We start from the raw sequence: 14,108 nt of genomic DNA on the forward strand, positions 1-14,108 counted from the left end.
ATTTACAGTATGTTTGTGGTAGTTAGTGCTAGCACGGCTGCACAGTTTTTCTCGCAGGGGACAGAAATTTGCCCATATATGATAGAGCCCCAAGCTAATCTGTTGCTGGTGGATGCTGGCAGTATGAAAGTGTTTTGGAGATATTTAGATGGTGGATAGCAAAGCCAAAACAAAGCTTCAGGCTCCAAAATGGCTGCATAAAGCTAAAATGGATGCTTGAGCCTTTATATATTGTTGTTTTGCTGCTCACATATTGTTCTGATCAGAGTTTTATGAAGTGAATAAAATCACTCTCTTCCAGAAATGCCCTGACAGCTGTTTACATAGATTACAGCACTCTATGTGGTATAAAAAATTATTTACTTTACAGAAGAAATGGGATGGCAGTAGTATTTGCAAGATTCAATTTTGGTAAAAAAAAAAAAAAAAAAACCAAAACAAAAAAAACAACAAAAAAAAACCAACCCCCCCAAAAAAAAACCAACCTGCAAAACCTTCTAGCTCCCTACCCACAGTCATTTCTGTCATTTCTGAGAGCTATGGAAAACCATTTTTCTATGGCATCCTTCTCAAAAACAGCTGAAGAATATTGCTCATATTCAGCAAAGGCAATTTAGGCTGTCTGATACATGGACGTTTGTCGAATCTCCTCCCACCCCCAGTCTATTTTTCTGGTTCTAATGATTCAGCTGTAAATGAGATATAAAATATAATTTTCTCCTGTTTAAATGTTAAGCATTAGTCCTCTCTGGAAGGCCTGAAATTAGAACAATCAATATCTATTGTGTAAGAGCTACTATGACATTAACTTTTATGATACCTCTTTAGAGTTCACCCTAACACTTGAAACATGGCTAAGTCACTTCCCTAATTCAGAGAATATCTTTTAGGTGGGCTCCACTGGGTCATTAAGAAGGACAATGCTTTATGCCGCTGCTGCAGTAGTAAAACCAGGACTATTTGCAGGCATCAGGGCACACTGTCACTTGCCTCCAGCCCAGCCTGGCTGTTCAAGCAGCTCTATCGAACTTCTCGCAGGCTTATGTGATCAGACAGCATGTTGTGTGCCACTCTTACCATCTGCTAGTCATATTTTATTTCTCTGACTGTGCCTGAACAGTAAACAGTGTCTTTCGCTGGGCTGCACGTGGTGAGGGTGTGGTGACCACCCTTCCTGGCTCCGCTGCTTTCCAGCTGCGTTACCGTCAGCAAACCACGTCATTTCCCAAGTGTAAAAAGGGTGGCTACGTAGAAAGAGCTTTTCTGTGCAAGATCTGTGGGTGGAGAAACACTGAGCAAGGCATTACTATCACTTTTGACCCAGAGAGTTCCAGCGCTGGTGATGGAGGTGCTGACGGACGGACGGACGCCCTCCCTCCCTGTGTGGGTGCAGTTCACAGCGCTCGGGTGTCTGAAATGGACGTACACGGGGATATTCCTTCTGTTTGCCCACGCTTGTCCAAATTCCCTCTTGCAGAAGGGACGGTGCTGCATCACCACGTAAAAATCACAACTAAACAAATCTCCTATGGCCTTTAAATGAGAAATAAGGGACTTAATTTAGACTGTGTATGTGAAGAAAGGTAAAGTTAATGGAGGAGAGGGAATGATATGTGTGGAGAGCTTCTAAAATCCGAACTGAAAAAAAAGTATTAACTTCCATCTTGATGAATGAATTGCTTTTGCTAATTCCCTCTCCTTTTATGATGTCTGTAGACTGTAATGGCAAAATGGCAGTGACCTCCCACCTGTCTAACAAAGAGGCAGGTTTGAAGTCTTCTCCTGGGTGAGGCTCTTCCATTTTTAGAAGAGAGCTACAGGGAGACCCTGATTTTATTTTGTATAGACTTACAGGAATATGTGTGCTGTGTATTCCATTACAGTTAGTAAAAATTGTACTGTCAGAGGTGCTGCTGAGAGAAAGCTACTGTCATTAAAGGACTGTTTCTCACGGAGTCTTTTTCTTCAGTTTAAGAAAAGAAACAATAAGGCACATAGGCCTGGGGTTTCATCAGATTCAGTACTTCTGGGATGACAATTTTTATTCGGTCAGTAAAAGGTTGGTGAATGCGATCTGTCCAAAGCCTTCATAGGTAGCCTAATTTTGATAAGATGTTTGATAATGGTATCCCAATGACTTCTGGCTGTGGAAGGTGGTAAAACCATACCCTTTTGAATGTGCTTCCCTAAAAGCAGTGGGTAATGCTGCCTCTGGTAACACTTCCTCGTTTAACTTTTTTCTCAGTTTATATTGGTTAATACATTTGCTTTCCAGAGCTACAATTAAAAACTAGAAGACCAAAAAGTAACTAAGCGTTGGTTCAAAATATCTCACTTTTGTCCAACAGGCAGGGGGGAAAAAACCCTGTTTTGTTAGGACAGCAAAATGAAGCTGAAGGAAGTTTCCATCTAGACACTGATAAATGACTGTCTGGGACCAGTGCCTCATCTTGGAGGAATTTGTTAACTCACAAAGACATTTTTAACCTTGTAGAGTCAGATTTTCAAAATTACATAAGGCAACTGGGCATTTAAAAATCTTGGAAGGTCTATGAGAGCTGGGAATATAATTCTTTGAAATGTAATCTGTACTGAATTGGGTTTAATTTATGAGCAAGCTGAAGGGCTTATTATCAGGTTAGTTCAAAACTTTTCTTTCTTATGCTACCCCTATCCACTCAGGATCCAAAATCTGATTTTAAAATGGCTGCATTTGATCTCTTTAACCCCTCAGTGTCACCCTAAACTCTTTGTGGGGAAGAAAAAACACACACACCAAGCTGACTTCATCTTAAGTGTCCATCCAGCTTTATTTACATTTACTTGTCTGGGATTTAAGTGTGTACTTTATGTTAGGCACAGATGTGAAGTGGAAAACCTTCCTCATTGTGATCTCCTGTGAGGACTCAATAATTTGGTCTTTGCAGCTAGAACTTGAATCTATTACTAAGTTGTCCTGAAGTTTCCACTGAAACTGCGCTAGTTCAAACAATAATAAATGAGCTTTAGTAGAGGCAGTTAAATCATCCAAAGCTGGCTTATAGGATGTCTTTAGAATAAAGTGTGGGGGACCAAAAAAGATTGGCTGTCTCCCTATTTAATTCTTTATGCCTACGTGTACAGAGCAGATTTGCCCAGTTTACTGAATGACAGTCCTGCCATAGCATTTCTGATTCCCAGCCTGGATTGCCTGGTTGCCAAATTGCACCTTTAGAGGTTTGAACGTATGTTAAAAACTATGTGATTTTCTTGAAAATATAAAATAACACAACTGAAACTAATGTTCACCTTCATGGGGATATCAGACAGAACAGTCCTCCTGAGGAGATTTTGTCCACACTTAATTTTTCAGTTATAATTTAATGGGAATACATGCTCGGATTTGACAGGTACTTAAGAATGTGTAGCACAGAATGGGCGGGATAGTTTGCATGTTTAGTGTTTATTATGTCCTTCTCTAACTTGCTAATTCAGGCTTCTTATGTGCAGATAGAGTGAGGATAATAACAACCGTAATGAGCTAGTTTAAAGGTTTATCAAGCCTCACATCATGTCTCCAATAGAGGGCAATATCAGATGTTAGCAGGGAGCGGTGTTAGAACAGGGCAAGCGTACAGTGGTAGTTCCTCGGGTATGATGTCCCAGCTTGTAGTGATCAGAGACTGACAGAGGAGAGTACTACAGTACTATGGAAATGACTTTCTGTTACTCACCAGTAGCTATCACTTTTATAGATCCAGACATTTCAAAGAACGTTCATGTATTGTGTGGATATAGCAAGACAATTTTTCTGTTCTTTCAGCAATGCTACCTTCACGCATAAAATGTAGAGCAGCAGGAAACAGCTATTCAGTATATATCCTCACTAGTTTGCACTGCGTGTCAGGGTGAAAAATGGGATTTTTATTCTAAAAGCCATTAGTAAAGATTTTATGTTTAAAAAGGCAAGGAAAAATTTGGGGGACCCTCTGCTTATGTTGATCAGATAAATACAGTTAAAATGCATGAATGAAGCTTCCTAAATTTGCAACACTTTAAAGGAATTAGTAATAGACTATATGGGCCAAGCAGCATCATTGTCCTCTGCTGTATGTTCAGCAAGCTCCTATAAACCCCTGTTGCTGCACCCGATTGCCTCTGTAATCAAGGAGGGCTACAGCTGAGCTCCAGCACAGAACACGGAGTTGACCTTGACTAGCTATTGACATTGTTCTGTTTTCTCTGATTGGTTTTAAAATCTAAAATTAAATATCTTTTGTGGGAAGAGAGGAAATGTTTTGTTTTTCTATCTGTTGCTATGGATGGGGCGAGGGGGCAGAGAAAATGCACAAAATTGCCACAACTGTACAGCTTTTGCTTGTTGAATTGTTACCATAAACATTTCAGGGTGCTTTCCTTTTGGTCATAATCTTTCTGCTTGTGCATGCTGTGCATGTGTGACCAGGGAGGAAGAATGCATTCTAAACCAAATCTCAGCGTGTCTCAGCAGGGAAAAAATGAAAAGAAGAGGAAAAGCAGAGAGAGAGAAAGATTATCAGCCAAGAATACTTAATGACACTTCAGAACAATGTGTAAAGGCCTTTCGTGATAACTGTCCACTGTCTAGAAATGAGTCATTGGGTATATAACGTGTTGCAGCAACTAATCATATATCCTATAGTGAGGAGTACTCATTCTCCCTGGCTACTGTGTTTACCAGAATAGATCCTTCTTGAATCTGACGTGTTGCTGCAATACGATTCAGATCTGTGAATCAGTTACAGAAAACTGTATTGTGCACTGAAATGCTCTGTTATGCTCGTCTCTTAAGCAGAAAGAGTAAGAGATCTCTCATTTCAAATTGCCCGTAGTAGTGCCTGATCTCCAATGTCGGTTTGCATTGTCCATCATAAAGCACAGCTGCTCGTTACACCATCCTGAACAAGGCAAGAAAAATGCAGATTACTTGACAGGATCCACAAAGAGAGGATAGCGGGGTAATTTCATTGACCTCTGAGCCAGTCTGATTTACATTAGCTGAAGTAATGTCCCTATTATTTTCTGTCACCTTAGGTCCAGTAAACTGAACGCTGTGTCCCGCATTGTGAAATGCTATGAATATATGCATCCCAGCTTTCCTCAGTGTTGCAAAAACAGAACAGTCCTTTGCCTGTGACTTTCAATGAATATCCTACTCTATTTTAAAATACCATTTATCTTGAGGACCTCTTTCATTGTACTGGGAATGGAACCTTTCTTTCAAGGGAAACAGGAATCCTGTAGAAAATTGTAGAAGTGCAGAAACTGTATCTTTCTTCCTAGAAAAAGAAAAATGATGTGTAGGTTTTATTATTACAAATTATAGCCTGTTATTTGTCTCACCTCTCTGACAGATAAACTAGTGCTCAGCAGGAGCAAGTGCTGTAAATAATCAGTTTGCTATTTATACACTGAAATGGGAAACACATTTATGGGTAACAATAATAATTAGAAAACATTTATAAAAGCTGCTGGGTTGCTATTTGGTGCCTCTGGAGTGAGCAGCTGTAAGAAAGCAAAAACAATCAGTGCAACTTTGGAGAGGCTGAGAATGGGTTCCATGAGCTTAAATTGTCAATAATAAAGATGTAACAGCTTCCAAGCAAATTAAAGTCTTGATGATGTTCCCATTTAAGTGAATTAGGCTTTCAACTAATTTTAATAAAAGTTGCCCTAAATGTTTAGGGTACCGATCTGAATACACGAAACAAAATTATTTGACACACAAGGAGTGTGTTATAACTCCCCTATTAGAAAGGCTAAAAGAAATGTGGGGGTGTTTTTCCCTTACCTTGAAAGCTGCAGGGTTTTCCTCGCTGGTATCCCAAACACTGACCTTGGCACTGACCTCATCTTCAAGCCCCTTTCCTTGTTTAGTCCCTTACCGGGGGATATCATTTCGCTGGGGATTTCAACTTTGCATGCTGTGCAAAGAACCCCTACAACTTCCTTCCTTGTGTGGTTTATTAGCAAGGCTAATTTATTAATGGGGCTGCACAGTCTCACTGCCTGTTTTGTTCTATGTTGTTGCAGCAGGGTTGTTATACAACACTGATCTGCTGCGAGAGAAAATAATTCACATACAGAAGCTGCCTTTCAGAGCAGGGTAGGGGGGTTCACGTGTTCTGTGTTTGTGTGGCTCTGTTCCCTTTGCTGTGGCCAACTTTTGCAGGGGGTGGTATGAGAGCTCATGGTACTGAAGCAAAGTTAGTTATTAATTTTTCCTCTCCAGGGTCGAGGTAGAAGGCAGGGGGAAGGGGAGAACAATCTGGGTCTCGGAGCTGGTCTGAGAGCACTGCACAACTCCTGCATGGTTGTAACACTTACACTGACCTTCTGCTCTACAGTGTCACCATCATGCATGAAACTGTTGTAAGATTGTTGAAGCTGGAAAGAGCAGGAGAGACTAGGAGTGACGGGATACATATCCTAAAAGGGGCTGAGAGAATTTTGCTGCTAGGAGAGATATTTTACAGAGGTACCTGATTGTCCCTGTGGGTAAGAGGAGGATGCTGCTCTGAGGACTAGGTCGTAAACTTGGTCCTGGTAGCATTTCAAGCCATGGCCTTCTCTAGTCAGTGAGGTTTTTTTTTTCATGAAGCACTTATGGCCTCTGGTTTAGCTCTTGTAAGATGTCTGTGGTAATGGGAAGATTGAGGTTGGACTTGGTCTTACAAGTCAGGTCATAAATCTTTCTTCTGGCCATTATTGTGGTGGTGTTATACTGCAGAGAATGATTACTCCAGCAAGTCCAGTACTGTTTCATATTGAATTAATGGTGCCTTGCCAGTGTGTAAGGCCAAGAAGTTGTATCATTTCATCTGAAGATCGTACTTGCAAGCAGCAGCAAATGATGAGAATTACTAACATATAAAAGATATAAAAGATCATACTTTAGGATTATCTGAATTAAACTCGTTCCTTGCTGGTAGTCTTTCTTTCTGGAAGTTCATTGCATACATTGTAGAATTTATTTGGTCAAAAGGCTAAAATTACCATGTTATGAACATGGTTTTGTGAAACTTGGCTATATTTTCTATCAAAACTCTTATGTATGTTTACATCAAGGAAAATTCCCCTTTCGTAAACAGTTCCTGTTAGATAGAGATACAGCAGTATCCACAAAGTAGTATTAACCCACACATAGAGCAGTATTGAATTTTGTACACCTTAGATTCTGGTATGGATACTTTGTTGAAAAAGAGCAGGAAAAATTTGTTCAATTGATTGATTTTTAGTTAGGTTCATGGAAGAGCTATGGGCTTATGTCAACCAAATTTGACAGAGGAGCGGAGCTCTCACAAATATTACAAGCTTTTAAAAATCATTGGCTAGAAGGATAGAAACTGTAGCAGGAATTCAGTTTTCTGTTGTCTTTGGTCTGCTGGTGCACTAGTTAGTGTTTAGATGATGATTAATTATGAGCTACTCCTTACCTTATGAGGAAATACAAGGTAGAGAGGAGAGGAAATGAAAATACTATGTAAGGGAAGTGAGGCTATAGAAGACATAAGGAAATTATCTCGGATTATTATGATGAGGAGACAGGTAGGACGTAGGATACAAATCCATAGCAGATCAACTTCATTAGTTCTGCAGCTGAAGGAACAATTTATTTCCTTTCAAACAGCAGAGTGGTCTAGGTATTTGAAATAGTAGAAGGAGCTCTGGGAGCTGGATTAACAAGTTTTTTGCAATCATGTAACAAGTTGTATTGTTTTATATAGCGCTAGGGGAAATAACATGCAAGACATGAAAGAGGAAGAGTAGGACGGGGTGGGCAACAAAACTGCAACTGGAAGAAGTGGCACTGGTGGCTCAGCATTGTGTTCCTGGAGTGATGAATGAGATCAAAATGTTTGATGGCTGAATGACTGAATAGCATGAAGTATATTCCCCTGTCAGTTTATGAGTAAGGCAAAACCACAGGGTGACTCACTACCGAAGTCAGGATCCTGCTCTGAGTCTTCCCGTTGGAGGAACACCCCCACCGCCCCCATATGTGAAGCAGGGAGTGACTAACCTCCCTAAGCTTGGAGGTCCAAAAGTAACCAGTCTGCATATCCTCTTCTAACTCCCTTCATAGGCATAGGGAAAATGTGAGGGAGAGGGGAGGATTTGACAATTTCCCTACTCCTCCATGATTTTAAAGTAGTTTTTATGTGTAGTTTAAACACAAAATATAATACTGGATTGCTCATTCCATGCAACAATGTTACAGAAGTTGTATCAAATAGACTCCAGTTATTATCAGTTGTTTTATGTTAATAAAGTAATAAGCAAGCCTAGACAGAAAGAGAAGAAATCACAGTACTTGAAAAAGAAAGACTCTAAGAATCATTCTCCTCTGCAGATGCAACCTCAGCTAGCAGCACTAGGTTAAGGCTATGTTACATGTTCTATAAACATCTTGCATTTTCTGTGGATGAGCTGCAGCATTTGCAGCCTCTCATGATACAGTCACAGATCTCTGTGCTGTTTTGTGCTGGTGCTTTAGAGTTTGTCAGTAGAGCTGGTCACCTTTTAAATATCAAATATGAAATCATACACATAAACATATATTACATCTACTTTAAAATCTGACATTGGCCCTTTATTTTGTGGTTGATTACTATAAAAATGTAGCAGAATACTCAGCATATACTGACCATCTCTTTTGTTATACTTTTTAAATTGCCAAAGACTTTTTTTTTAAATAAGGAAGATAATTGCAGAATTTTCTGCGCTGTCTAGATCAAGACAATGCTATGTTCGATTTTTTTTTTTTTTGCCTCAACTGTTCACTCATGAAAGAGAAAGAAATCTCATTTCATGGGAATCATTCAAAGCGTTAATAATCTCGCTGCACCACTTTGCCTTCAAAATAAATAGTACAATATCCTTTTAATTATACATACACTGTGGCTTAAAAAGAGACAAATGACAAAGAAAAATCTGCATGATAAAAGGCTCCTAAACTTGCAGCACCCCTTGATCAAGACTTACTATGAAGCATTCGCTGCATACTCCTTCCTCGCCTGCCTCTAAGCTGCCTTGAATCGCCATTCCACTAACGGCGTCCATCCAAATCCAATCGGAGCCGCCATCACTGCATCATGGTTAAATGCAGCCTCGCTGGAGCACGCCAAGCGAGGGGAACAAAACTAGAGCAAAACCAATCTCAAGTAGGGGCAAAGTTAGCCTGGAACATTATTCTGCTGCTCTGTCCTTGACTCCCCTTCAGTACAATAAATAGCACTTATTTATTACTCAGCGCTGTTGCAGTTATACAGCTTTTCTAGCAAGAAGAAAGTCTTTAGGAATGGCTCTTTGAATAGAAGTCCAAGTCACTTGTTTCGATGCTCGTTCAGAGCCTGTTAGAGTTGTGGAGGACTCTTATGTTTGCTGCAGGCTCCTTAATTTGTGGAATTTAACATATGCTCTCAGATATCACTCAGGTTTTTGCTGAGACTGTTCTGTCTTGGTTTTGACTCTTTGTCTATCAATGCATTTAAAGGCTGTTACTTTTTCGTTGTTTTTTTTTCCCTAACAGTATCAAGGACAAAAATAAAGGCGAACTAATCCCCCCAGTAATGAAGGAAACTGTATCCTACCTAAAAAGAAAAGGTGAGTTCTCTGTCAAAAGAGGATATGTCTTTCAGAACAAGGACAATAGTATGAAACCGTATAATGCCCAGCGCCTGATTCAGCAAAGTTTACAGCTACACAGGATATGTTTATATCCTGAAAGCCTGAGTGGCAATTGGGTACTGCCTTGAGAGCTTTGATGGATAGGGAATACTTATTATCAGATTATTGTCCCACTATGAAAAAAACCTCAAAAACTTTTTGCACTTAGGATTAATTAGGGAATAGCAAATGAGAGAAGATGTCTTGAAATACACATTGTCAACCCATATCATATTGTTGGTTTTAATTAGAACTCCCAGTAAAAACCAATTTTTTTTATAGAACCAGTGGCCATAAAAACTCATTGAAAAACATGTTTTGCAAGAGTAAGCCTGAAGTCCTCCCTTCACAAAATATTTTTACTGGCATTTACTGACCCTTTGACTGCAGTTCCTATCTATAGTTACATTATATAGAGATACGGATTACAGAGACCCATATTTAAAATGGGAGTGTCCAAATCTGAGTTCTCTATATCACCTTCATGTACAGGGCAAAGAGAGGGTAGACTTCAAACCGCTGGCTATACTACTGAGCTCCCCAGTGCATACCTGACCAACATAAAGGACCAAATATCAGGTGCTATCTGTAGGGTAAGTGCACTGTATTCCCTACACAGGGACAAAGGTGCATGCAGGGAGAAAGTCAGAGATAAGGCTGCAGTCTTGAAATTCCTTTTCCCAGCGTAATGTGATTTTTATGTTTTGATCCCTAATTTTTAAGGCAATCACAGCAATGTTTTCATAGGCCTTTGTGCTCCAAGGCCTCAGAGTTTCACAAATGTTTGCTAAATCTTACAGTATCAAATCTATAGCCTAGGTACATTTATCTTACAGGTGACAGAACAGAAACAGAGCATAACACAGTTATGTGACTGGCACAACATCACACAGTGGCAGAACTGGGAATGATTCCTAAGATCCCTGAAAGAAGGGTGTGAATTTTTAATAGGTGTGTCAAATGAAGAAAATAAAAATGTGTTTGGTTCAGTTATTTAAAAAAAAAAAAGGAAACATCACTGGTGTTTAATATGCCATTAAATTTGGTTAATGTTTGAAGAAATTTTGAGGATCAGCATGATTTTTGTTAAGACAAAAACCAGACTCAGATCTCTATATTGCTGTTAAATGAGTTTTAGCTGAGATTTTCCTCATTTAAAGAGCTATTTGTATTGACAGAACACAAATAATATAAAATATAAATTGAGTAAATTATATTATTCTGTAGACAGGCTCACCCAAAACCTGTATCTCACAATATTCCCAATTCTTAATTTGTATCCTTGAGCTGTCATTCTGAACAAGGTACATTTTGCTTTCAGTATTCAAATAGTATGCATCATTGATCTCTGTTCATTTTAACTATTGCCACTAGGGATTGGTCTGAGATTGAGTTTATTTGAACCCTAAGTGAGAAATTTCAAACTTTTTAAAAACTTGTACTGAATAGACTTCACATTTGTGAAGGGGGGGGGGGGGGGGGGCAAGAAAAATGTTGCTTCTCAGCTTTATTCCTGATTCGCAAGAGAAATCCTGGCTTCATTTAAATCAGTGCAAGATCATACTGATTTAAATGAGGACAGACTAGACACTTAGTATCTTGCCCTCATTGCTAGGCTATGCTCCTTCGTATTTTAGCTTACCCCATGGTAAATAAGAACATTAAGTAACTGCCCATTTTATTTTTGTTTGGGTTTCATACCTTGATTGAAGTTGATTAATGATACGCGTAGGAGAATGAGAGAGATATCCACTGCAGTGGATACCTGCTTACAGGTTGCAAGCAGTGGAGCACAGCATCTATAGGGATGCTTGTGTACAGAACAGCTAGCTCTTTGCCTCTTGAAATTGCTGATTTATCTTCAAAATACCTGCAGCAGCCAAGGCCAAGTACTGGAGTGGGGCCAGTTCTGCTATTAAAGGTATCTACTGATCTGCAGTAGATTAAGAGTTCCTAATAGACTTTATTGCAGGCCTCTTGGTCCAAATTCAGGATTTCCACTCAAGCACATAAAGCTGTTTGAATGTGCTGTTTCCAGACTGGTGCTAATGAAAACTTTGCAGGTGTAGCTTGTATCAAATATTATGGTTGGATACAGGGAATGTAAATAGTTCACTACTAAGAACATTGAAGGCGAGTGACTGGCAGCTTGAGACAATCCCTGTAATTATAATTGTAAGTGGATAATTAGAGCTTGTAGTGTATCAGTGCATGCCCCATCTGCAGATGAAAGCCAGACTTTTTCACGTTTTAAATTGTTACGAAACAATCATCCTTACATATATTTAGCTTATCTTAATAGGCAAATACCTCTTCCTCACTAATCACAGGAGCCAAGAGAGCTAAAATGAGGATGAATGTGCACTGACATCATTACTTCTCACAGCTGTTATTATTTAGAAATTGAGTGAAAATTTAGTCACTGAAATGTTAATTGATTCAAACTTTTGGCTCTGCTTGGGAGGAAGGCTTTGCATATCTGGCACTTCCTTGGACATATTTAAAGATTTTAAAGAAATAGGAGGTTTATGGCCATCATTATATTGTGCTGCTGACCAATAACTAGTAATTCTTGCACCGATCTGACACAAAACCTCCTCCGTGTCTTCCTTTTGTTCCTTCTGGGTGTTTTGTCTCATCACTATTGCACCAGTCCCATACTCTTCCCTCTCAGCAATTGCTGAGTCTAGCTCAGATACCCACAGTTTTCTGAAGCAGCAATGCCAACTGCGCAGTACAGGGGGAAAAAAAGCAAGTTTTAGCTCTCATGGTTGTGATAAAAGAAAGGGTTGGCTCAACCTTGTCATCACAGAATTTCTCCTAGATGAAATGTTTGTTATTCTGAAAGCAGTAATCATCCTTGGGTTTTCTCCAAATGTCATCTCTTTTTGGCTAAAAACTTTTCTGTTCGGTGCAGCATGAGCACAGTTTGTAAAGGATAGTCTCTGAGGAAATGTGATGATACTTCTGAACAAAGCCCTTGTCCTACTTTATGCATCTCTGCAAGTTAGTTGTATGTTAAGGCTGGCCACTGATATGTAGTCCAGCCATGCACCTGTGAGCCGGACTATCTCATTTTTTTCCCCAGCTCCCTGTCCCTCTGTGCCCCCAGGAAGGAAGGGCATGGGCTCTGTCAACATTGATATTTTCCAACCAAGCCCAGGTTTGCTCAGAGCTGTCATATTCCCAATCATAAGGAGATCTCCACAAACCAGATTTCTAAGGAGAGATGGCTTGTCAGGTAGAGTGTTTTCTGACATTCTCAGCCAGCTGATGCTTGAAAGCCAAGTACCTGCCATGCCAAGGCTGTTAAGCAGTAGGTGATAGACATGCATTTTTTTGCACTTGATTATAAGTGTGCAGGTATCTGTTGTACCTGCTGTCTGCTATGGTTTTAACTCTTTCTCTAAATCTGGAATATCTCAATTCTGCCATCAGCTTCAGCGAGTGTCGGTTCCCATGCTGACAGGCCCGGGAGGCTGACTGGCAGCGTTGTTTGCACTCCAGACGTGGCCGTGAGCACAGTGAGAGCTTTAGTTCATCTTCCGGAAATGACAAAAATTCACTGTCATTACCCTATTCCATTTGATTTTGGCATAGTTTCCAGCCTTGCAGAATTAGCAGGGAGTGGGTTTTGTTTTTCACCCTAGGTGCAGTATATCCACTCTTTCTTCCCATTGCTACGTTTTCACATCTATGCACCTGAAATCAGTTCCTGAAACTCTGGCGTAGATCACCAAAGCTTCTGCAAAATCAGGCTTCATCAACAGGGTTAAGATTTCTCGAAATATCAGAGACCCTCTGACAGCTGTTAAGTCCGTTCTGTACTGCTTAGGCTCTTATTTCTTGAACAGATCTGATGCAGGAACTGTGCTGGTATTCAAACTAGGCACCAGCCTGCAATAGTATGCTACCAGGCTAAGGAAACTTTGAGTCTCTAAAGTTCACCCGGCCTTTTCCATCTTAATGACTCCGATCCCTTTGACAGATTGCTTCATGTCACATTTTTCCTCCTTGATGTTTAAATTTTCTGCCTCAGTTTCAGACAACACCGTTGGCAGAGGTGTTCTTCCCAGTGCGGAGGCATCCTCATCTGTACAAATGAGCCAAAACTCCCCTTCTTGTACTGAGTTATTGAGTGGGCTCTGACAGCAGCAAGCATGTCCTCATCCCTAACTGCCAAATTAGCGTTATGACAGTGAGCGCGGGTTTCTTCCTCGTGTATTTATCCGACTGCATATTTAGATAGCTGTTTCTGAGCAAGATGACTCTCGCTGGATCCAGTTCATAAGTCACCCAGTACCTTAACAGAGACTAAAGAATCTACCATAAGCAGAGATTCCTCTACATCTGTTTGTATTTTTTATATAAGTGAGATCTATTATGGCTGGTGCCTCAGACACTATTACAATAAACACAAT

The 14,108-nt window shown here is 40.0% G+C and overlaps 1 protein-coding gene across 1 annotated transcript in view; it reads left to right on the plus strand.

The window, feature by feature from the left end:
• The window catches only part of ARHGAP8 (Rho GTPase activating protein 8), a 70,733-nt gene that overhangs the window by 38,205 nt on the left and 18,420 nt on the right, over positions 1-14,108 (plus strand). Inside the window, exon 9 of the mRNA XM_075507413.1 lies at positions 9,551-9,624. Coding sequence (XP_075363528.1) covers positions 9,551-9,624 — 74 coding nt within the window. The remainder of the gene's footprint in view (positions 1-9,550; positions 9,625-14,108) is intronic.

This window comes from Mycteria americana, chromosome 1, assembly GCF_035582795.1.
Source record: "Mycteria americana isolate JAX WOST 10 ecotype Jacksonville Zoo and Gardens chromosome 1, USCA_MyAme_1.0, whole genome shotgun sequence".
Taxonomy (NCBI): domain Eukaryota; kingdom Metazoa; phylum Chordata; class Aves; order Ciconiiformes; family Ciconiidae; genus Mycteria; species Mycteria americana.